The sequence below is a fragment of the Enhydra lutris genome, unplaced genomic scaffold, assembly GCF_002288905.1.
Source record: "Enhydra lutris kenyoni isolate GAN:26980312 unplaced genomic scaffold, ASM228890v2 scaffoldscaffold61, whole genome shotgun sequence".
Lineage (NCBI taxonomy): Eukaryota > Metazoa > Chordata > Mammalia > Carnivora > Mustelidae > Enhydra > Enhydra lutris.
In genome coordinates, this window is record NW_019154145.1 from 10,301,648 (window position 1) to 10,326,649 (window position 25,002).

Consider the following 25,002-nt stretch of genomic DNA (forward strand, 5'->3'; position numbering starts at 1 on the left):
CTTTGACTACTCAAGATCTGTAACAGAGTTTGAAATCATGAAGCATGATGTTCTTTTTTCTCAAGACTGCTTTAGCTATTTTGGTCTTGTGTGGTTCCATACAATTTTAAGACTGTACACACTGTATTTCTGCGAAACAGGTCATTGGCATTTTGCAGGTATTATACTGAATCTGTATATAGCATTGGGTAGTATGGACATTTTAACAAAACAATTCTTCCAATCCATGAGTATGGAACTTCTTTCCATTTATTTGTATCATCTTACATTTCTTTCATCAATGTCTTAGAGTTTTCATAGTATGTCTTTTTCTCCTTGGTTAAATTGATTCCTGCTATTTTATTCTCTTTGATGCAGTTATAAACAGAATTATTTTCTTCATTTCTTTTTGATAGTTTTTACGATGTATACAAATGCAACTGATTTTTATATATTGATTTTGTATGCCACAACCTTACTGAATTCATTTATCAGTTCTAACAATTTTCTGGTGGAGTCTTTACAGTTTTCTATATATAAAATCATTTCATTTGCAAATAGAGACAGTTTTACTTCTTCCGTTTCAATCTGGATTTTTATTCCTTTTTCTTGCCTAACTGTTCCGGCTAGAACTTCCAGCGCTATGTGAATAAAAGTGGGAAGAGTGGGCATCTTTGTCCTGTTCCTGATCTTGGAGGAAAAGCTTCAGCTTCTTACCACTGGGTATGATGTTAGCTGTGGGTGTGTCTTATGCGGCCTTATTCCTTACGAGGTCCATTCCCTCCACAATCGATAGATGCTGAATTGTGAAAACAGTCTTGAGACTGCTTAGACGGATGAAAGAGCAACAAGGTGGTCAAGTTTTCCCATATGGATTTTCTTGCATTATTGCTCCATATCTAAAACCTTTTATACAAAATCTGCTGTGTGCACAACACTGAATGCCACAGAATTTTCCCTCCTCAAACTTCTGTGATGGCGTGCATTAATCTTCACAGCCTTAAGGGGAAAGCAGAGGACTGCTGCCTTCCCAGAAGCTACACACGATGTCTAAAATATGCATGTAAAGCGTGGCACCAACCTCAAACACAGCGGCCAGCAGACTGCAGGAGGCACTAAACGCCGCTGAGTGAACATATGAAAAAAAGAGGGTGAACGCTTGCTGGCACGCATATATGCACCTTCCCCTTGCCACTTAAGTATTCTCCAAGCAGACGAAGGAAAGACCGAAGTCTGGATGAGTGCAGAGTATTCCTTTAGGTCAGCAAACTACAGCCCCATGGGTCAAATCTGGCCCACCGCCTGCATTTGGAAATAAAGTTTCGATGAACACTGCCACGCTCATGGATGGTCTGTGGTTGTCTACATGCGACACCAGTAGAGCTGAGTCATTAAGTTTGAATCACAAAGATCACAAGGTCCACAAAGCCAAAAATATTTCGCATCCAACTCTTTAAAGAAAATGTTTGCCTAACCCCACTTTAAAAAACGAAGTTTGTCCTCTGAAGGAAAGAGGTCCATAGAAGTTGCTAAAAGAAAATGCCAAGCGGAGAGCAAGAAGCCATGCCTCATGCAAACACATGAAGTAAAAACAACATGGTCATCCCTGGAAAGAGAGGGGCCTTAACTCAATCTGTTTGCATCTGCTTTAAACTTAAAAGAATTATTAACTAGAGTACATGTGCCTGTTATTTTTCAATACCTCAGGTGGCATATTTCTGTAAGACAAACTTTCAGTGGGAAAGTAAAACTTAATTTGTTAAAATCAGTAAACTGAATATGTTGACTAAATTTTGTTTCTGCAGTTAAGTATGTCTAAGTTAAGATTTACTCTAATCCAAGGATTGGACAAGTAGAGTTCGCAAGCTCTTGTCATCAAAACAGAGGTTCTTCAAAAACAAAAACACCTTTATTTTGGCTTTCAAATATTTATGTAGTCATAGTAAATTACAAACAATCTGCTAATTTTTGTAAATATACATGTTTTGATTAGTTGAAAATCTGAAGCTTGATATTAATTTTCTTTATTTTTGATACAATTTCCTTCTAATGCTATTAATAACTTCTGACCTAAAAGCTCTATCATTATCCAAATTCCAAGCATTCCAAGCTGAACAGACTAGCAGTGACTACTTTTTATAACAATGCTGAAAGTTCAAATTTCGAAATTTCTCTAACTCTTAAATGTGTTTGGTTTCTCCATTCTCCAGATGTAACTCTGTCACAGGCGTCCAGACCAGGGGTAACTCCCCATTTCTGAATCCTAAACAAAGACCTTCCTGTTGCAGCATCAAGCCAAGCCGGTTTGGCAACAATTTTTACATTTATTGTGAAATCTCCTAAAAAGCCAAGTTAGGCACTAACAACTGCAGTTGTTAGTGCTGTCGCGTATCATAACAAGCAGTTTAAGTTACTAAAACTATAATCAGACAGGAAGTCAGCGGCCTTCGGAGAAGATCACAAAGTTACTTGTGGCCACTGTATTGCATTGACAGTGACATTTAAAACCCAATTTCACTGCAGAACCAATGAAAAATTGCACACAACTGAAAGAGCAGAAAGAAATGCTCTTTGATCAAGGTGTGATAGAAAGCAGTATCTAAAGGGCTAGGCCAGCTTTATTTACTTATTCAACAATGCAAAAAAACTTTAGGCTACAGTGGCAAGCCATGGAAGGCACCAGCAGCAACCTCTCGAGGAAAGTGTTTTACTTCTATTAGGCATGGTAACAAAAATCAATTAGTTTGGTGAAATTTAACAAAGCCTAACATTATATCAAAATCCACTTCTCTGCTTCCTTATTTTCGTTTGTGCTGGAGGCTGCAGGACTGCACCATGGTATAAATTTAAAAATTAGTGTGATCGTATGAGAACTGGTACCAACTGGTTTCATTTTCAAAGAGGTGGTGAGCTTAGCTATCTGACTTCACCTTCATACAAGTGACTGCCTTCAAATTTCTTTCTAGGTGTGTCAAAGCACTTCTGTGTTTTTCTTATTTAAAATACAGGACAGCAGTAACAGGCAGTATACTGCAGAAGTTCAAAACACAGGCCCTGCTGTAAGACTGCCAAGGTCTACATCCCACATCTAACACAGTCAACACAACTTGGGCCAGGTGGTTGACCTTTTTCTGCTTCAGTTTCATCTGAAAAAAAGATAAAAAAGAGTACCTATCCCATAGAGTTTTTGAGAGAAACAAATGAGCTACCTGTGTAAAGGGCTTAGAACGGTGCCTGGCAAAGTAAGTGCTCAATAAATACTACCTAATATTATTAAGATAAATAATGGACTGACTAAACATGTTTCAAGCAATGAGCAAAAGAGATTTTTAGGTAATTACTAGATCCTTTTGGAATACACAGGTTTTTCACATGTAGTTTGTATTATATTAGACCATTTTATGGTATAAACATCTCTTTTGGTGGTTCGCTCCCAATACACAGTCACTTGAGAAGGTCAAAATCAGGTAAGTTATAGTGCACCCTCTGAATCGAAATCTGGGACAGAGCCCAGAAATTTATTTTTAAGAAAAATTTCTCAGATGACTCTAGTGTGCAGACAAGTTTGGGACCCACTGATCCTGACAGGGCTGAAAGCTCAAACTGTCCTTTAAAACTCCATCACATACCTCAGATCTGCACACTAACCCACACGAATATGTAACCATTTCCCGCCACATTTGTGGTCAAGCTTGATTTATTTAAAAAAAAAAAAGTGGAAGTGGGGGTTTAATTTAAGAATAGTCTTTCATCATAGTTAAATACTGCTCTGCTAATCTGTTATGTTCAAAGTCTTCTCATTTTAACTACTCAAGGGAACACTGTGGTTATGTCAATAAGTATCATAATAATACCTTATATTTGTCCAGACCTTTATATGGCATTACTTATATGGCATGCTATCATTTTATTTCTTCAAAGATCCCACCATATTCTAAAGTACGCAGAGCAGTGGTGATTCCATTTTACAAACGAGGCGTGAAAGGGTTAATGCAACAAGCGAAGGCACTAGAAGGGCACACATTCTCTAACTCCCAGAACTGTTTCTCTTCACTTTGTTCACTTGCCCTATCCAAAGAAAAACAAGATACCGAAAAATACTTTCCAAATGCAAGAAAACTCAACAGAAGGAGAAAACAAAGTCTGAGTACTACAAGTTACTGCTATGAACTATCCAAAAAATTGTATTTTTTCCTTCAAAATGTAATCATATATCCTAACATTAAAAAAAAAAAAACTCTAGCTTTTTCCTATTTATAATTAATGAGACTGGAAAAGAATAAATTTGAATGAGAAATTACTCACTACATTGGATGGAAGCAAGCAAACTATAGAATTGAAGTCAAGATCTAGACTGTAGGGATCTGCCCAAACACCACCGGAACCAGAACAGGCAGAATTCACATCATTAGCGGGATGTTCTCAAGAGTCAAAATCACGTTAGCCCCTTTACAGTAGTCCAGACCTCTCTCAACTCTTTATATAACATACTCAGGATAAATGGAATTAATTATGAGAAGCAATAACACAAAGACATTTATAACTATGGGAAAGATCAACAGCATTTCCTTTCATAGCTAATTTTTAGGCTGCGTAACACTGAAGTTCTAACTGCTAATTATTTTTAAAATGCATTTACAGGGACGCCTGGGTGGCTCAGTTGGTTAAGCAGCTGCCTTCGGCTCAGGTCATGATCCCAGCGTCCTGGGATCGAGTCCCACATCGGGCTCCTTGCTCATCAGGGAGCCTGCTTCTCCCTCTGCCTCTGCCTGCCATTCTGTCTGCCTGTGCTTGCTCTCTCTCCCTCTCTCTCTCTGACAAATAAATAAATAAAATCTTTAAAAAAAAAAAAGATTAAAAAAAAATAAAATGCATTTACATAAAATGAAATGTCTTGCAATTATTTTTGAAATGCAAATTATTATTCATTTCCATTTAATTCTGCTAAATTATTAATACAACTCACTTATTACACTTTATGTTCTTACTAAAACACAACAAGTATTAAAGACTGTATTCTTAACAATATAATTCAATGTTAATCATAGAGGTTAACAATGCCAGGAATGTAGTAACAAAAGCACATGCAGGACTACTCCTGGAACCTTATTCATAGCCGTGCGATTAAAAATGAAGAAAATCAATATAACAGGTCACCATAGAAACATTATAATAAAAAAGTTAGCTTTCAATCGATGCAACTTACTGTAAAAAGCCAAATCTATCCGTGACTTTGTAAACAAGGTAATCGGCGTCCTCCCAAGGTTCAATCTCTGCACCTTCTCGTCCCTGTAATTGGGGACAAAGAAGGGTATTATTGGGAATTTATAAAACTGAACAATACTTAAAAGAAAAAGTCCCCAAAACAGGAGCTTTGTTTATGAATTAATAATTAGAGCTAGAAATAAGGCACTATCAGCCTAAATTAACTTTAAAAAAAAAAACAAAAACTATTTTTGGCAATTAAATCACTATTCCCCCATGACAAGCTTCAGAAGATCCTGTGTGCCAGCAACAGCTGACATGCAGCTAAGCCCTGATCAGACTTGGGTTTATGTGAGAAGTCAACTGGGAAAGACAGAGCAATGAAGGGTAAGAAAGCCACTCTGACTAAAACATGTGTTGTAGAAAAAAACTACTTCTTACTTCTCATCCAAACTTCCCAGAAGCGTAAGCTATCCACCTTGTCTCTCTACTTCTTTACTTCACAGCTACATCAGCCTTGACATTACTCTTGCCAACATCAAAAATTATCTGCCATTGTTCAATCCAGTGGATGCTGCTCAGTTCCTATCTAGTAGATTCCATTCAGTGCGTTTGTCCATGTTGCTCGCCCCCATTCCTCAAATTTCATCACACCAGCCTCTCTTGGCTCTCCTCATACCATCTAACTCTTCTTTTCATGGGTCTTCATGGGTCCCCCTTAACCATCAGTGTGCCCACAGCTCTGCCCTCAGCCCATTGCTCTTCTCGATTTACTTTTGAAGCCATTAATTAGCATGGATTAGAGAAGGAACATCAAATGTCTACACTGGTCCATCAAATTTCAGACTCAATACCCAACTGTCTTGTGGACCCCTCCATGTGCACATATTTTATCAATGACTGCACAATGGCTAGTCTAGTTCCTAATTGTGATTTAACTGCATGGGGGGGGGGGGAAGTGCATGCAAACATGAATGAATGATAGTCCTATTGGTTTTAAATTAGTTAAGCAGTTAAATAAATTAATTAGGTTTTTTCACAGACTCCACTAAAACCTATTCACAATAATGGGAAATTGTGTCTGATGCTCCAAACAACCAATTCAAAAACAAACTCTAGGAACGTAACTATTAAGTAGAGCAGTGCCTGCCTGTATGCCTCTCCAGGAGAAGGGCACAGTCCAGATGGCTTTCTGTAATTTCATGTTCCTGTTACTCTCCCAAATAATCAAAAAATAACAGATATGTAACTACATGCAACTGAGATAAATATAAAACATGACATTTATAAATCACTGCCTCCAACCCATTATAGACCTCAAGGGGTAAAGTAATAATAAGAAGACATGTAAATTGTCAACAACTGTGATATTCTAGGGCACCAAAAACCAGATTCCATAACTAACTTAGAGATAAAATGCTAATGGAGAGTATACATAATGTATAAGTTCAAATCTTCAGATGTGTGTTAAAATTTTAAGAGCATATATAAATTATAAATAAAATGGGTATTTAATTCTATATGGTGCCATGGTCAAAAATTTACTGAATACCTAGCATGTGCTAGGAACTATTCCAGATATTTAGGATATAAGAGTAAGTCAAACAAAAGAAATCCTGACCCTCAGAGTGTACATTCTAGGAGTGAGAGCAGACAACAAACAAAATAAGTGTAATATGAAGTATGCTGATATAGTAAGTGCTATATTGAGAAATAAAGAAGAGAACAGAGATCCAGAGAGCTGACGAGTTATTAAACAGTGTGGTCAGAGAAGATCTCACTAAGATAGCAGCATCTGGGTAAAGATCTGAAAAAGGTGAGGCAATGAGCCATGAAAATATCCAGGATAAAGTGTTCTAGGCAGAAGAAACAGCCAGTGCAAAGGCCCAGAGGCAGGAGCAAGCCTGGTGTGTTGGAAGAACCGCAGAGACCAGAGTGGCCACAGCACAGGGAAAGTGGGAGAGAAAATCTGGAGATGAAGTGAGAGAAAGAAAGATGACTTCAACTGCCACATGAAGTAAACAAACTGCTTCTGAATTTAAGCTCTCCAAACACGAAATCCATTTCTATTTATATGTCTTTCCCTAATAAATGCTTACTCAAAGAGTAAAGATGAATACTTACTCTGTCATATTTAGCAACTATTTCAGCTCGCTCCTGGGCAAGTTTGAGTGCTACATCCTGGTCCGAATCTGTGGAGATCAAATTTAGATGATCCGTTATTTAAAGAACCAAAAGTTAATTATTATAAAAACTAAGACAAAAGAGAAATAAAACAATAAATTGGTATTGCCTAAAAGGACAAACTAGCAAAAACCAAATAAACTTAAAAGGCTGAGTTAAGTATCTGTAACTACAACTATGAAATATCGACGCATCTGCCATTTCAATAGTACAGATATTTTAAAAAAGCAAATTTGTTAACATAGCTTTAACTTAGGGGAGATGATAAATTTTATCCCTTAAGAATCAATGTTGGATCTAATTTCAGAGAAATAAGTATTAAAGTAGAAACAAACGGAAAGCTCTAAGTTTTCAGATGAAATCCATCTGGGTATATGATGAGAACATTCAAGAAGGCTTTTACAAACTGAGGTGATTTGTCCACAGAACAAACCAGCATACTATATACTTCAGGAGTTAAAAATAAAATTATTTCTCCTACATGATGAAAATAATCACTTCTTCATTTGGCCTCTGAGGTCCCCCTCATCAGCTGTCCCAAGTACTATGATAATCTCCAATCTTTCCACACAGACATACCCTTCTGTCTTACTACCACCCTGTATCTTTGTGAGAAACACAAACCTGACAACAGCAGTGGAGATCATAACATGAAATAGTATGCATATGATTACATCCCAAGTACCATAAGGAAAAACAAAAGACCAATAATAACAGGCTATATCAAAGGCACCTCTTATCAAGGAGAAAAAAGACAAGCATTTCACTGGAAATTGGGCAAAGGCCATGAGCAAGAAATTCCCAAGAGTTAACGATAGCAGCCGCAAGCATGTCTGTGTTCTCGGGAACTCTCTGGCAGACAGTAAGAGGTCTCCAGGCTTCAGATACCGTGAAAAGCACTTTACATGTCTTGTCGCATTTATTTCTCACGACGACACTCTAAGATAGGTATCACATGAATTCTATCACTCAGACAGAAAAACATGAAGCCTAGCGATTTTAGCGAACTTGTCGAAGGTCACAGAACTAATGAAGAGCAAAACTGGGATTCACATCCAGCTACAACTGACTTCATAGCCAGTATTTTTAAGGGTTACTTTCTAAAAATGATTACTAAAGACACAAGAAAGGACTTCCAGGGAGAGATGGCCGATGGAACATACATTTTATATCCATCCTTCTTGAAACTCACTAAAAGGACAACAGAGGGATTCTTTAAATCCCCTCCCTCAAAGGCCCAGCAAATGGTGGCTCCTAAGGAGGGGAAGGATGGGGTTGAACACAGAACGCGGACGAAAGGGGTCAAGTCCCTGAGATTGAAGGGATGTGCAAGACTGAAGGGATGTGTGAAGGAGGTTGGGTGCAGGGAAGAGAACCCCATGTTGGCCCTCCAGATCAGGAGACCAGCGGACCCGGCTTGACTGCAGAAGCAGGAAGGGCAACACAGGCATGCCATCTAGCACCATGGAAGAAAACAGAAAACGAAGCAGTCCGGGGAGTGGAAGGTGGTTACTTCTGTGCGGCGGACTGTGAGGAGGGAGGAGTATGGCAGTCAGCTATTTTTCAAAATAAGCCATACAGACTGCTGAATCTTTAAACCAAATATAGCTCTGGTAAAAATAAAATCTAAATATAAAAGCCAAGGCATGGGGAAAAGAAATCAAACTTATTAGAAACTAAAGAAATACAAGCTTTAAAATATCTTTGTACTTATCTCTGACTGACCAAACACCGCACTGATGTTACTCAATGTTGACAAGAGCCTAGGGAAATCAGCGGCAGCTTACTCTGAGGGGAGATTTATCAGTGTATAAAAATCTTTGTGGAAAGCAATTTGATAACATGTCTGCAGAATCTTAAAAACAGGTACGCCCCAACAATTCCAAGTCTAGGGAGTTAGGCCAATGAGATATCATCGATATAACAATAAAAATTGGAAAAGGGGGAAATGTGTAAATTTTTAAACGTTTATTGGGGGGAAAATGCTTATTCACTGCTTTTCTCAGACTACAAAGTGTCAATACGCTATCCTTTGGGGGAAATGTGAATAAGTAATAGAATGGTTCAATAAAATAACAAAAATTCAGACTAGTTTAGATTTTCACAGTGAACTAATGTAGTCAGAAGTCTGGGATAATCAACTCAATTATATATTCATAATCCTAGTCCAGACTTACAGACCCCTGTCAATACCTTTTCCCTCTTCTATTGCCCAGCTTGACATTACACCCCTGCTTCCACAAAGGCGTAGGGATAGCAAATTAATAGAAATTAAACTCAAACTAGGAAAGTTGACTACTTATTAAATTCCACTTCCATTATAAGAACAACTAAGCGTGAAGATCTATGGGGATCAGGCTGAAGTCAGAGGATGAGTGTGTTCTTTGAATATAGTCAATACCACCTTCATTCCTGCTACCAGTCCTAGAGTCTGAACCCTATTTCTTACTTAACAATGACAGGTTTAAAAGTATAAAGACAAGAACTGGAAACAGTATGGAGCTGACAAGATGCAAAGTATCCCGAGAAAGCATCATTGTGGTGAACTGAAAGACAGCAAGCTTTCCACAGATGATCTCTAGTCTAGAGATTTCGGGAAAGGAAAACCTAAGCAAGTAACAGAGGCCATACTGGAACTGAATGGAATTCTATCTTAATTTTATGAGAGAAAAATCACGTACTTTCATATGATTAGAGTAGTTGACATGGCTCTAAATCAAAGAAAGTAAGCTCTAAATGTTTAAATTCCTTTAGAAATTTCTTATCATTGCATTTCCCTGTGGAGAGAAAATTCTATAATGTTGACAAATGTGTGCTAAAAAAAAGGCATGAATCTGAAGTCAAACTGATTTTATAAAATACAGGCAAACCTGATTCTTTGAAGAGACTACGTCTAAATGCCAATTCTTTCCAAGAGGGAGTAGTAGAGACATAATTTAATAATCCACATTGTGAGGCAATAATCTTTAGAGTAAGCAGTAATATCCGTACGCAGACTTCACTGTAGTTATATTGTTTCATAATGTCTGATCTGTAGTTGAGAAGTTTATTAAGAATTATACCAGAATCCTCTCTTTGGTTTCATTTTGAGTGCTTATTTAGAAATTCCACTGCAAAAACAAAGAGTGCCCTAGAACATTGATTACAAAGGGATATCAGCAGCTGTCTTGTGTCTGGGCGCAAGTGTGCACAAAGTTCCAGGAACCTATTTAACAAAGACAGTTGTGTTACTCAGTACTTAAATCACATGCCATTATTAAATTTAAGAAATCTCTATTACATTACTCAAGCCAAATTAAATCAAATTATTTTTATTGACTTCCCATCTAATGTAACAATGTTCCAAAGTAAAAGAGGCATATCTGAAGCAGTAAAAATTAAAAGACATTGGATTAAATACTCAAGTATACAGGAAAACATACCTGGGTACAAATTTATGGAAGATAATGACAGCTACTGAGTCTTATGACACATTTAAAAAACTGACAACTACAACATTTTAAGAAGACGTCTAATTCCCTTTAAACACAAGAACTTTTGGGGCGCCTGGGTGGCTCAGAGGGTTAAAGCCTCTGCCTTCGGCTCAGGTCATGATCCCAGGGTCCTGGGATCGAGCCCCGCGTCGGGCTCTCTCCTTGGTGGGGAGCCTGCTTCCTCCTCTCTCTCTCTCTGTCTGCCTCTCTGCCTACTTGTGATCTCTCTCTGTTGAATGAATAAATAAAATCTTAAAAATAAATAAATAAATAAATAAACACAAGAAGTTTTAAGAAGCAAGCATCCTCCTGAATGGCATTTTTTAAAAAGCAGGCATTGTAACTTAGTATCACTCAATTAATCCCAAATTGTAATGAACAAGTCAGTCAAAGTTATTAAATTTCAAATTCAATCCACTAAAACAAAATTGACAACAGACATTTTTCCTCCCGTCCAGTCTGACAGATAATTATTATGTATAAATCAACTATTCCAATGTAAGAAGTACTTTACCCTTTGTTAGACGATTGGTCTGGCCTTGGGAATGACCGGCAGCTTCAGTCCTCATAGAGCAGACTTATCTACTCCAAGATCTCATTATTATTTTACAGTTCTCAAGCACACCAGGAGTGTTAGGTGGTGCCTCACACATTCTTGCAACAAACTGAACCGAAAAGTGGAAGGCAGCTCTGCTTTAAACACTTTGTGAAACAAGTACAAGAAAGAAAACGTTTCTAGGGGAGAAGAAAAGACCTTTCTGTGGTTACACGGACTACAGATATCCAAACAAAGATGATGTTTGTTGAGGGTAAAAACATGTCTTTCAGGCTAGATCCCGAGCATGAACCATACCAGCCCACACCCAGCATTCCATCCGACGACAAACGGGAGCTTGAAACAAACAACTTTACAACATGTCACCTCATACTGCAGAATCAGCCCCATGCTGACCACTTTGCATAAAACTCGTCATGAAGCAACAAAGACAATTTTAATTGAAAACATTAAACTAAAGCTAAGTAGGAATGTTCCCCTCAAACAGATGTTACATCTTAACATAATTTTTAACATGAAGACTGCAGCCTCTGTTTCAGACACTAAGTAGAATACATGCTAAATTTTGGAAGGTTTTGGAAAGTTTGGGGAAGTTTTAAGACACCACACATATACAAGTGAAACACATGTTTTGTGAAACAATGTGTATAATTACTGTAGGATGGCACTGTGAAATGTTCTCTTCCATTCTATTTATTCTGTCTTCCCTTCAATGCTTCCTTCTTTCAGATGGTCAAGGGCCTACACTTTGGAAACCACTGCTCAAACGCAACAGCCTTGTTAGAGGCATGCTTGTGAATGTTAATTACACGTAACTGGACACTTAATGCATTAAGTTTACACTCAGCTGAACTCATCTGTAACATTTAATATAAGCAAAAGATCTCAGAAGCTTAGAGAGAGGGGAAAATTTCAAGTCATATACCAAGGAATGAGAATCAAACTGGTATCAAAACTTCTTACCAGCTAAAAGATAATGAAACTCCGCTTCCAAAGTTTTAAGAAAAAATTATCATTTACTTAGAATTCTATACCAAGCCCAACTATCAATGAAGCACGAAGAAAAAATAAAAACATTTCTAGATATTATGAGTTGTGCTGAGCTCAAGAATGACACGTCCTCCCCAGAAGATGTCCACATCCCAACCCCTGGAACCTATGAGTGTACCTTAGAAGGCAAAAGGGATTTGCAGAGATTGGCAGACGTCATTACGTAAGGCTCCTCCAATGGGGAGAATATTCTGGATCATGCAGCCAGGTCCGACGTAGTCATAAGGCACCATATACAAGGGAGACAAGAAAATGTGACAATGGAAGAGGCTGGAGTGCTGTGAGAAAGGAAGGAGTCACTAGCCAAAGAAAGCAGGTGGTTTCTAGAAGTTAGAACAGATTAGGAAACAGACTCTCCCCTGGTGGCTCCAGAAGAAACCAGCCAGCCAGACACCTTGTCTATGGCTCAGTAAAACTGATTTCAGCCTCTGGCCTCCAGAACTGTAACAGAGTCAATCTGTGTTGTTTTAAGCCACCACATTTGTGGTCATTTGTTATTGCAGTGATAGGAAACCAATATAATGGTTCAAAGTTCACTGCCTATGCAATGTTTCTTTTAAAAAGAATTTCAGGATACACGACAGAAAAACAAGACAACAGAAAGAGCTGACAGAGACTCTCTCCTTTTTCAAACTTCAGTCAAGCCCCTCCTAACCCTCTTCCTGACCAGGCCTCAGCCTGTGTCCAGCCCGCCTAGCCCAGCTGTAGCACGAGTCTGTAGCTGGTCATCCTGGCATTGTCTCCACCCAGGATCCTGTTCAGTCAATGTAGCAAGGACCCCCGTACCCTCGATGTCACCTCTACCCGCAGACTCCTTTGCTTTGCCTGTTGACTATAATCCCCCGCTGTCCTTACTGTGTCTGGAGGGGAGCCTGATCTCTCTACAATACTGACAACAGTCTGGACACTAACTGTAATCGTCCTGAACAAAGTCTTCTTTGTTGTTTTAACAAGTGCCAGAATTTTTTCTTTAACAGAATCAAAAAGAGGGGCAGACACAGGAGGCTAAAATTAGACATTTCCAGATGCCAACTGTGTAGTTGCCTAGAGAGCAGCCAGCCTACATTTGAACAGGGAATACAAGGTGTCTTGGGGAAGAAAGTGGGTATTATTAGTGATACAGTAAAAGCTTATACATAAAAGACTCCAAAAAGAGGGTAAAAGGACTTGGAAATCTCAGAACAAGCAAAGCATAAAGTGATAAAAGTCACAGTCAAATGTAAAGAAATGTATACAAGGCATTTTTACATTTGAATTGGATGCACATAAGAGAAATGAATTCAAGTGACCTTGACACTTTCGACAGTAGGATTTTACTTCCTTCCTAGGTACATCATAACATTTGAGACTGAGGTAAATGATACTGACATTATTGTGATCATATGATACTGACATTATTCTGATCACGTAAGAATTTTATCAACTTTTAAAGCTCACAATCAACTTCAGACCAAGTGTTTAAAACCAAACTCTGATCTGCAAACACAGACCCCACTCCAAACCTAAGTCCCCTTCCCAAAAGCAGCTGCTGTGACCTATGAAAAACATTCTCCGCACTATACAGGACCCTGCCTGTATCCATGCGTACACAGAGACCTCAATTTCCCTTTTCTAGTCAAAAAGTAGAATCATTCTACAAATAATTCTACACCTTACTCTTTTTCATTTTTAACAGTTCATCTCGGAGATTGTGCATATCTACAGATCTACCCAGCGGTGTGCCAATACCACTAAGAAGCAACTGATTCTTAGAGGGAAGAAGTAAGGGCTCAGGGACCTAGTTTGCAGCATCTCCCAACTTCCAGACGGCCACTCGCAGCACTGTGGTGGCTAATCAGCAAGCGACAGAGTTCCAGCACAGAAGACAGAGTTCAGCTGGCTCAAACGCTTCCACAGTATCTACCGCAACCTTTCCACAGGTGCAAAGCCTCCTGATGCCTTAATTTCTTCCACCAGTCTTCTCTAAGGGATGTGAACGAGGATAAAATGGGAGTCCATTTTTAGTGGGAGTTAAAGACAAAACATCAGGAGGTGAAGGGCTTACTAGGCAGTGGTGACCAAAGGCTAGGGGGAAAACAGGAAGCAAAAACGGCCAGGAAACTGAGAAAAGCAGCTGCTGCAGAGAGGAAAACAGTACCTGGCATGCAGAGCAAAGCGAGTCACCACGACTAAAAACAGAGACAGAAGGACCTCTCCCCGAAGCCGCTTCATGCTTCAGCTCCCAGTGGCTTTCACTTCCGGCTCAATACAAATAATGCTCTTTTATCTTGAAATAATTTGAGTAAGTGGTTCTTGTCTATGAGCTGAGTTCCTTCATTCCACCCCATCTTTCAGCCCAAAGAGGCCCTCAGCACCGACGGGGCCTACGCGGGCTTCGGGTGTTTGTGATCACTTGCTTAGCATGCCCCGGACTAAGACGGACCAAAAGTGAGGCTCTTTCAATGGTAAAATCTTAACAGGCACCACTCCTAAAGACGTCAGCATTGATTTTTGTCATGCGCGAGATCGGAGGCTGGAAGGAATACTGGAAGGAGGAATAGGCAGAGTTAAGAAATTAACACGAAAACATAACTAAAAACAAATTAAACAAAAGCAGGTGCACTAGTCACAAGAGAACCTGAAATGCCACTTACTGTGACTGGTCACTCTGTGTGAGATGACATGAACTGCGGGCACCTACAAGTTCCATATACCCGAGCGCCAGCCCCCCACCCCTGAAAGCGTATTCTGAAACGGCATGGCAGGATACCAGGGGATACCGACCCCCTGCCAGTCCTGTGCCAACTAACCCAGTGTCTCCGCCCATTCCCGCCACTGGGAGGTCATCTGTAATCCAACATGCCTTGGGCGCTCCAGCCCAGCCCCACTTTCATCTCTCATAACTCAATTCCATATTAAATAACGTCTTATCAAAAACTGTACAACCCCCAAAACCTACTTCTCTCCTTCTTCCTCCCTCCACTGGAGTTAATAATCTTGGAAAAGTCATTGGCTTCCTTCTCTCTTTCTCATGTTCACTGGGAATAAGACAACAAAAGATTCGGATCATAGCTAAAATTATAAGACTACTATAAATAATCGTGATCAAGGAAGGGACAGCCAAAGGCAGGAAGCTAAATATATGAAAGAACCAATGCCATAACCCAGTCTTCAGAAATGCCCAGATTTGCTCTCAAAACAGCCACACAAGTGTCTGTACAATAGCTTCATATTTCTCTGGTTTAATATGCATTGTCTGATACCATAAAAAAAATTCAAAATATATAAGCTTAAATACTCTTCAATTTTAGCTTTTATTTTAATTATCAGTGTGAAGAGGATTTATATCTTTCCACTCAAAATATTTCTATTACAGCACTATCAGCATGGTATCAATATTTTCTACTATATCATGCTTTAAACGAATAGTTTTTAAATTTTTCATTAAATTTGCAGGACACATTACTTCAAACAAATTCTTACACAGAAGCCCAATTGCCCAGCAAAGCGGGTAGGTAAGGTTAAGGAGAAAGGGAGCAAAGTTCCCCTGACTTGATCTCCCTCTTTCTTCCACAGTGATCCAGGGGACCTGCACAGACCCACAGTGCTATATAGGCCAGAGCAAGCTGTACCCACTGGCCTTCTTTTTTGCATACCTTGGTAAATAAAACTACTGCTCATATGACTTCTCTTCCAAAAAGCTTCCCAACTACATCTCAAGCTCCCTTTCACAGAGTCTCCCCCATAATTCTCAAGGTCTGAGTTTTCCTTATACAAATAAAAAGATCAACATTTTATAATTGATAGGTTGGCTGTTTGTTTTATTTTGTTTGCAAGCATATACTTTTAACACCCTTCAGAACACAGATATTTTAAACACTAATATTTTAAACACAGAGTACCTGGTATCAGCAAAGGTATTTAATATTTCCATAACTAAGAAGATACTTAAACTTATAGGCTTAACAATAATTCCTGGGTAGGCTTCTATTACTTGCTTCCTAATTTTTAGAAAGATGGGAAACAAAATAATTTTTAAAATAAAAAAAATTACTGACAAAGATTTATTATAATTGAGAAGATCATTTTTTCTCAAATTCAATCTTGAATTATAGTGGACCTACCTTACTAGTTCCCACTGGTATAAGGGAAAACTGGCCACTGCTTCATTTGTTCTAGCGTACTTCCAAACAGACACCCACAATATCTCATTGAATACATTTGTTGACATGTCTATTTAACTGTAAACAAAAGATAGTTATCTCATTCACCTTGGTATCACTATCACAGTGCCTAACACAGGGTAGCTGCTCACCAAATATATCTTAAAAAGATAAAAATATCTCCTCAAAATGTATCACTATTGTGAACTATTCAACCAACTAAACACTAAGATATCTATTCATTTTTAACAATTAGATTTTTATTTTATTTTATTTTATTTTATTTTATTTTATTTTATTTTATTTAGTTGAGAGAGAGCATGAGCCTGGGGAGGACCTGAACGGGAGGGAGAGGGAGAGAGAGAACCTCTTAAGCAGACTTCATGCTAAGCACCGAGCCTAAAGGCAGCAGAGCTCCATCCCATGACTTTGATCACAACCTGAGCCAAAACCAAGAGTTGGACGCTCAACTGATTGACCAGTTGCCTGAACAATTAGATTTTAAACTATTTTCCAGACACACTTTCACTGCAGAAAGCATATCTTTACTAAAGATTATCAGCTTTGTTTTTATTCTATTTCAAGGTAACATTAAAAATTTTTTATTAAAGCACATGGGTGGCTCAGTTGGTTAAGTGTCTGCCTTCGGCTCTGGTCATGATCTCAGGGGCCTGGGATCGAGTTCCGCATCGGGGTCCTTGCTCAGTGGGGAGCCTACTTTTCTCTCTGCCTGCCTCTCTGCCTACTTGTGTGCTGTCTGTCTCTCTTTCTCTGTGTGTCAAATAAATAAATAAAATCTTTAAAAAAATTTTTTATTAAGACTGTAAAATTCAGATACAAGAAATCACAACCTATTTCTGATTAGCACTTCTAATTAATTATAAGTCCTTCATATCCATTAAGGAAAAAGGAAGGAAGGAAGAAAAGAAGGGAGGTAGGGAGGGAATGAGAGAGAAAGAGAGAGAGAGAGAAAGAGAGAAAGAGAAAGATAGGGGAGCCTCTTGAAAGATGAAGAAAACCACAGACTTGTGTGTGATGTTTGTGTTCCAATCTACTCCCCTCCTCACGTCGTCCTTGAGCCAGCTCCCCAATCTACTCATAGAATCTTGCAGTCTCACTTTCTTGACAGGGAGTCCTGTTCACTTGGCTGAGTGTGCTACCATCGTGCTTCAAGTCTATGTGGAGACACATCAGCTAAAGGAACACTCCAGAACTCTCCCGCCACTTCTCCCTCACTCCTCTCATGGGGTCAGAAGGACTTTGGAGGTTGGTGTGGTTGAACTCCTCGCTCTCTCTCTCAGTCCCCCTGGGGACATGCCAGGGGGCATGGGCTACTGGTCTACTCTTCACGCATGAAGGCACCCATCTTGAGGGGAGGCCTGCAGTTGCCCGGCCATGCTAGTCACAGCATAAGTCTAAGTCATGATGGGCTACTAAGCCCTTTTCACTTCCGCTCTAATGTCATGTCCTCAGATCAGCCAACAAGAGTAGACATTTTGACCTCTGTCAGTCTCTTGTGTTGTATTTCTTAAAGAAATGAAAGAGTATCACTCTCGGTTCCCTAGAACTCCCCAAATCAGACTAGAACCTCCTATGCCTATGCGTAAGGTGATTCATAGAGAAAAAGGATATGGAGTGATGTAACAATATTTAAATACCATTACTACTGATGAGAAGCATAATTACTAGCTGTTGAATATGAGTCTAACTCCCACATTTGGGGGCAGGGTTGAATGACAAAATTGTCAACAACAGATACTTAGCACCAAGACAAGCTTATGAGTCATTTTACTCACTTAGATCCGCCTACAGGTTGCTGGCAAACTCAGGATTATACCTTAGCTGCTTTTCCAGCAGCATGATTGCTTTAGAAGATGACACAAGACTCACTGGTAACAACTCCCTGTTTGTGGATACTTTACAATCTATCTAGTGAGAGTTTACTAGGTGCCGGCCACTGTGTTGAGCATTTACTACGCATAACCTCACATACACAAGCTACTCTCGTAGTTGTATGTCTATCCCCAGTTTACACATGGGAAGCCTGAGGTATGGAGAGGTTAAGTCACTCTGATCCTAGTGGAAGTAAGTAGCAGAACAGGACTTAAAAGTCAAGGCTGTCTGACATCAAAGCCCTGTTTTTAACCACCAAGCTATTTTGCTGAAGTACAAATGGTTGATCTTTTTATATTTCTTCTCACCTCCGCTGGTCCTTACATCTTTTTTCTTAGAAACAAATCTAATTGTGATTCTAACAGTTGTTTTCTTTCCAGCAACCTTCTAAACTGACCACGCTGAACTGTCTACTATTTGTGCAAAATGGACTTCAATGATGCAGAGTCCAAGAACACCTTTTTGAAATATTCTTTGTGATCCTAAGCAATTGTACCTCCTATATTGTAAGCTGTATGTTTTAGGATAATAGGAAATGTTCAAGAAACATGTGGTGCTCGCTTCAGCAGCACACGTTCTAAAAACTGGAACAATACATAGGATTAGCGTGGCCCCTACACAAGGATGACATGCAAATACATGAAGCATTCCAAAAAACACACAAATACAACAAAACAACCTGCAAAAATAGTTGAGTGACCAGTCACCACATGGATACTAAATTTAACTCTGCTAAAATACTTTACGCATTTAGTAGATACTAACTCAAATGCCCTCACAATTAATTTCTATGACTATGGAAAGAATTCTGTTGAATCTACTTCATTTACTTGACTTCCACAACTTTCAGCTCATTCAGAACTGAAAGCATGTACAATTATATTCACTATAAGTTCGTGTTGAATTCAGCCCTTTGGATACCAACAAGAAACAAAGCAATTATAGTGGATTCCTGTAGACCACACATAAGGCAAAGGGAATGGAAGAGAATTCATAGAATGCCCACCTCAGTAGTACAGAATTAATTCCAAAGATAATTTGGCAAACCCTATTTTCAACCTGATGGTAACTTTTCCACTCTTTAAATAAAAAAATGATAAGCAAATAGTAAACTGTGCCTAAAATGGCATACAAAAACAAGAACTCAGTATCACCTAGTACAACAAAGTAGCACACAAAAAAAATTGGATTAACACATTTTTTTAAAGTATGACTATTCAAGTATTATGGTTCCTGAATGGCTCTTAGGTTCAAATCAGAATATAAGGCCATTGAAGAGTGCCTAGGTGGCTCAGTCAGTTAAGCATCCAACTCTTAATCTCAGTTTAGGTCCTGATCTCAAGGTTGTGAGTTCAAGCCCTGCACTGGGCTCGTGCTGGGCATGGGCACTACTTTAAAAAAAAGAAAAAAGCTATCAAAAGCCAGCAACTTGGGAAATAATAAATCTAAGTGTTCATATCACACTGAAGCTGTCATCCATTCAAATAATTTTTTTACAAAAGTGCCCTAAGCTCCAAGCACAGCACCACATAACTCTCATAACATAGAATTACAGTCATCACCTCCTGTAATAAACCCTAAGAACATCATATATGCACATCTCACATTTGTATGTATGTTTAATATAACATGTATTCTCTCCATTGTTACTGTTACTGTACCAATAATTTTGTGTTGGCCTGCCTTGTATAAGTGAGATTTATTTTACAGAACAAACATCAAATGTGTTATACACATATGAAAGTCACTGATCAGGAGACTAGATATAATAAATACCAACTAAGAGTCTGGCTCATAATAACAGCATTTCTTTTGCACAATCTAAACATCTTATGTATGTTATTTCGCGTAATGACCTCACGTCCAAACTGAGGTAGGTATCATTATTGTTCATTTCACAGCCAAGAAAATTGTTGGGTTAATTAACTTGCAAGATCACACCGCTCTGCAGTGGCACTGGGCCTATGCAATAAGGCCCCAGAGTGCTCTTAATCACTCCACGTAATCTTTGAATAAATGAAATGGCAAGCAAATGTACAAAGGTTTGTCAAGAGAATCTGTCAAAAGGGATCCTCAAAGTAGCATTAAATCAGGGCAAGAGGCCAAGGAAATGCCCTCCAATCAACAGGAAGCCAAGGAGGTGTTTTTGAAGGGAAAACTGGCCAGAAGCTGCAGCTACACTGAAGGCTGCTGGGGAAGGAAGAAGAATGTGCTTATTAACAGCTCATGTTATTGAGCTGCTGTTACTCAGCAGGCACTGTGCTAGTACATACAATAGCTCACTGAATGCTCAAACAGCCTATTAGCATTTATATTTTACAGATGAGAAAATGAAACTTGAGAGGTTAAGCAACTCATCTAAAGCTACATTATGGGTCAAAGTCTCAATACAAACCCATTATCTGGAGGGCTACAAAGCCTATCCTCTGGCCAATAACGCCATAAAAGTGAAGCGAGAAAGAGAATGTCTGCATATCTGTAAATTGACAAGGTATAAGCTACCAAGAAACTAATGAACCGTAACCAGGAAGTGGTTTGGCTGAGTCAGTGTGCTCAAACCTACGAGTGCTGACTGTGTTTCTGCAAATGAATATCCTCCTCCAATAAAAAGAAAAATCTTCCTAGATCTGAAAATGACTTCCCCAAATTCCTTATTCCTGTGCACTTTCAGATAACCAAGTTCTCAAAGTTTCCTTCCACTGATATCAGAAAGCTGCCAGAGTTTTACACACCAAAAAAATGCATTTTCCTAGTTTGTGATTATTATAAACAAGCAAGCAAAATTTTCCAAATGTTACACTGGAGTAGCTCAATATTGATACAATCAAACCTATTTTTTTTTTTTTTTAAATGCTTTACCGGCTGCTAATCACCAGACCCTGGGAAGGGAGCAGGGAAACATAGGTTTCCTGTCCATGGTTTTTAGTTGTCTTTGATTTATACCCTCTATTTAATATTATCTTGTATTATTTTTTTTAAACCCTTTTAACTGCATCTTTTTTCCCCCTAAGTACAACACATAGGTTCTTCAGCATAAAGATTCATTAATTTTAAATTCTACCAAACTTTAAAATACAACATTTCCGACACACTACTACTGGCAATTTGTAGTATATAAATATTGCACAAAACACTCCAGCTTTCATCATTGGCATTTGAAGATTTTAATGTTTCACCAGTTTCAACACTCCTAAAGGTCATCATATGTAACAACTGGTAATTTTCCTTAGGCATGAATCTGAATCATGGACTGTGTGTACGAAAGCGGGTCACCTAGCTGACAAGGGAGCCTAGATGTCTAGTTTAGTGCCTATCAAAGTAGCTTTGTTTTTCTCCACTCATTTCACAAACACCAAATCCCATGGTGGGAGTGAAATAAAACCAAAGCAAAACACAAAATTTAGGGGCCTCAAAAAGAAAGCAGGTAGTATTTTGGAAGTACCTCTGATTTGCTATGGTAACACAGCATAAACCCCCGAGATGTGACCTACAGAGGTCATGTGATGTAAACGATAAATTTCTCCAGCACTGTGCCATATGAAGACTAAAGTTACTTCAATACCAAACAATAAAACAATAATCAACTACCATGGGAAACAAAACAAAAAAAGGACATGAACAGAAAAGAGCCAAGTCACATGCAACTCTTGTTCTCAGGGCTGTGAGTCTGAGCCCCTGGTAGGGTAAAGAGATTACTTAAAAATAAATTCTTTTTAAAAAAAAAAACACCAAAAACAAGAATGACATGCATCATAATGCTAACAATCATTTTAACTCTCTAAATTCCTCTGAGAGGATGAACTACAGACAATTTTATTTTCTTCTTACCCTTGTGTATTTTTTTTCTGCATGGTCATTAGTAGGTATATGTTACTTTTATTATAAAGTGTATTTTTAATATAAAGACAGATCACATTAATACCATAAGTCAAAAAATTAAAAACCATTTTTTCCCAAATACATTTTAAGTTTTTTAATAAAATGGTATGCTGCCTGGGAAACAAACTTGCTCCCCAGTTCTCTAATGAGGTTTTAGATGGAAATCTATAAAACATTTTTTGAAGAAAGTTATCTATAGTCATTCAAATAATTCTCCCCTATCTCTATGGACACCTAAAATTCTACTTGGAATACCAAGTAATAAGTCATGTAAGTGAGTGAAGATCAGATTAAGAATATAAAGACCAGCTTTCCCCTAGAAAAGTGGTAGATTAGATTTTCTGATATTCATTAAATCAATGAATATGCCACTGTACTAAGTTACTATGAAAATAAATATGGATAAAGCGTAGTTTTTCATAAAGATCACAATCTCCTGAGGGGATCAAACACATAAAGAATCACTGTAAATAATGTGATAAATCCCCCTTCATCGAGGTCTTTTTAAAAATGCTACAGACAAATTAACAGGGAAAAAAACGAAGACAGAAAAAGATTTTCACTACAAGGCAACATTTGAGCCACGCCTTCCAAGAACGGTAGATACTTAACCATGTGGACAAGGACGGTGGACAAGGACGGAAAGTCACAATGTGTTAGTAAAGAGGTAGGGTCCATAGAAGGAAACAGAATAGCGCATGTAACACCTGCTGGGGGTTAGGGATACGCATAAATACAGAGGTTCATCTATTCATCTATTTCCACAGCAATGTCCACTGCTGGGGTAAAAAAGGCAAGTCTCCTAACTTTTATCATTTCTCCTTTAATTCTACCCAGTACAACTGGACAGAAGGCAATACCTTGGTGCAAAAGTTAAGTGTATGCAGGAAAAGAACAAAAGGCAACAATTCAGGATCAGAAATTAGTTTGAGGCCGTGAAGAAAGCAAAATAAACATAGTAAAAATTTCATAACTCTGGTTCTGATACTACCAACATATCATCACTACTTGGGTATTCGTTCATTACGACCTAAGTCATTAAAAATTAAATGACTGAGATAATGGCAAATGGAAACCTATTTTAATGATGCAAATTCTGTTCCAAAAGCCAATTCAAAAACCAATCTAAGCACATTCAAATAAATATTCCTTCAATATTATGCCGACATAATCCACCATATACATTATTTTCCTTGAGAAAAATAGCAGTGGTAGAATGTAGATTTCCACAGAAAGCAGCACCACTGTACTCAGGATTTTTTAAAAGACAATAATCTTAGATGCAACTTACCCATGAAAGAAGAGCAAAGGGCTACCACTGGGCTCCAGATGACATCTTGTCTGGATATCCTGAAATTCCAACTTAGGTTTCTTTACTGTTAAGCTATATATCTCATCCCCATACCAATGTCTCACTCTCAATTACCTGGCCAAAACTATATACAGGTTACATGAAACTCTAAGTGAATTTTTTATTATATCAGTTAAAGAGTAAACTCAAAGACACAATTAAAGTAGGTGGAAAAAGTCTCTTTGAGAATGCTACACCTGATGAGTTATACCAAATCCCACATGAAATATCACCACACGCCAGGGAGACTGATTATAAAAACACATTTTACATAAAAGACCTGCCATCCTTCTCATTGAGGAAAACATTTCTTAGAAAGCACTGTCTCCTTCCTACTCACTGAGTATATCATCTGAAGTTACAGAATACATTTATAACAACCACCCCAATTCCTCTTTTACAAGAAAATAAGCATGACCAACTTCACAAGCCATCAAAAAAGACTGGAAACAACCTAAGTGTCCCTCAATTCAGCTATTAAAAAATCATGATGTAAAATTACATACTGATTTGCATTCATTTCCAAGATATACTGGAAATAGGGAGAAAAAAAGGGCAGGGTTCAGAATAGTGCATATAACACCCTGCTGGGGGTTAGGAATGCACAAAAATACACAAAACTAACAGTGGTTGTCCTGGGGAGATTAAAACCAGGAGAGTGAATGGAAAGGACACTTAGTTTCCAATGGCTAACCTTGCGTCCACCTTGAGTTGTTTATCAGGTACATGTACCACCTTATCAAAATATAAAAAATATATATATTAATAATTGTAAACATAATTAATGTTAGGAGAAAAATCCCTCCTCAGGAAAAGGTTAAGGTTTCATACTACTCCAGCGTAGCTCCCTCTACACAAGCAAATGTTCCCTTCTCTACCAATCCTTCTTCTAGCCTGCAGGGACCTGAAACAGGAGGAGGGTCAAGCATGGGGCCACGTCAGCTTTTATGATAGAATGCCTTCATCTTCCAGTTTTCCTTACTGTTCTAAAGGAAGGGAAGGAAGAATGTAAATTCAAAGAGAGAAAAACTATGTCAAGTGCGTAACTATTTCCTTCCCATAACCATGAGAAAACCCATTAGTACTTTATCCTCTAGCAGGCCATCCACACACAGGGGCTGTAATGGTGCAGAAAGAGGAACATTAAGACTCTATATCCCACCTTCCCGATATATGAATAGAAAACCAGGCCCAGGGAAACAGGTCTTTATCCAACACGATGATTTGTGAAACAGTAAATATTTTACTGAGAACGGCAAAAACTACAAAAAGGATAATACAAATGCTGAA

At 38.4% G+C, this 25,002-nt stretch overlaps 1 protein-coding gene across 2 annotated transcripts in view; it reads right to left on the reverse strand.

Moving 5' to 3' along the window:
* LOC111158619 (USP6 N-terminal like) overlaps positions 1–25,002 on the reverse strand; it is a 141,077-nt gene that overhangs the window by 81,269 nt on the left and 34,806 nt on the right. The window contains exons 1-3 of one of the 2 annotated variants that reach the window (XM_022520759.1): positions 11,356–11,410; positions 7,309–7,376; positions 5,186–5,268 (exon numbers count right to left, since the gene is read on the reverse strand). In XM_022520759.1, the coding sequence (XP_022376467.1) occupies positions 5,186–5,268; positions 7,309–7,376; positions 11,356–11,410 (206 nt within the window). Of the gene's footprint in view, positions 1–5,185; positions 5,269–7,308; positions 7,377–11,355; positions 11,411–25,002 lie in introns of those variants that run through there. The other variant, XM_022520758.1, reaches the window with a different exon arrangement.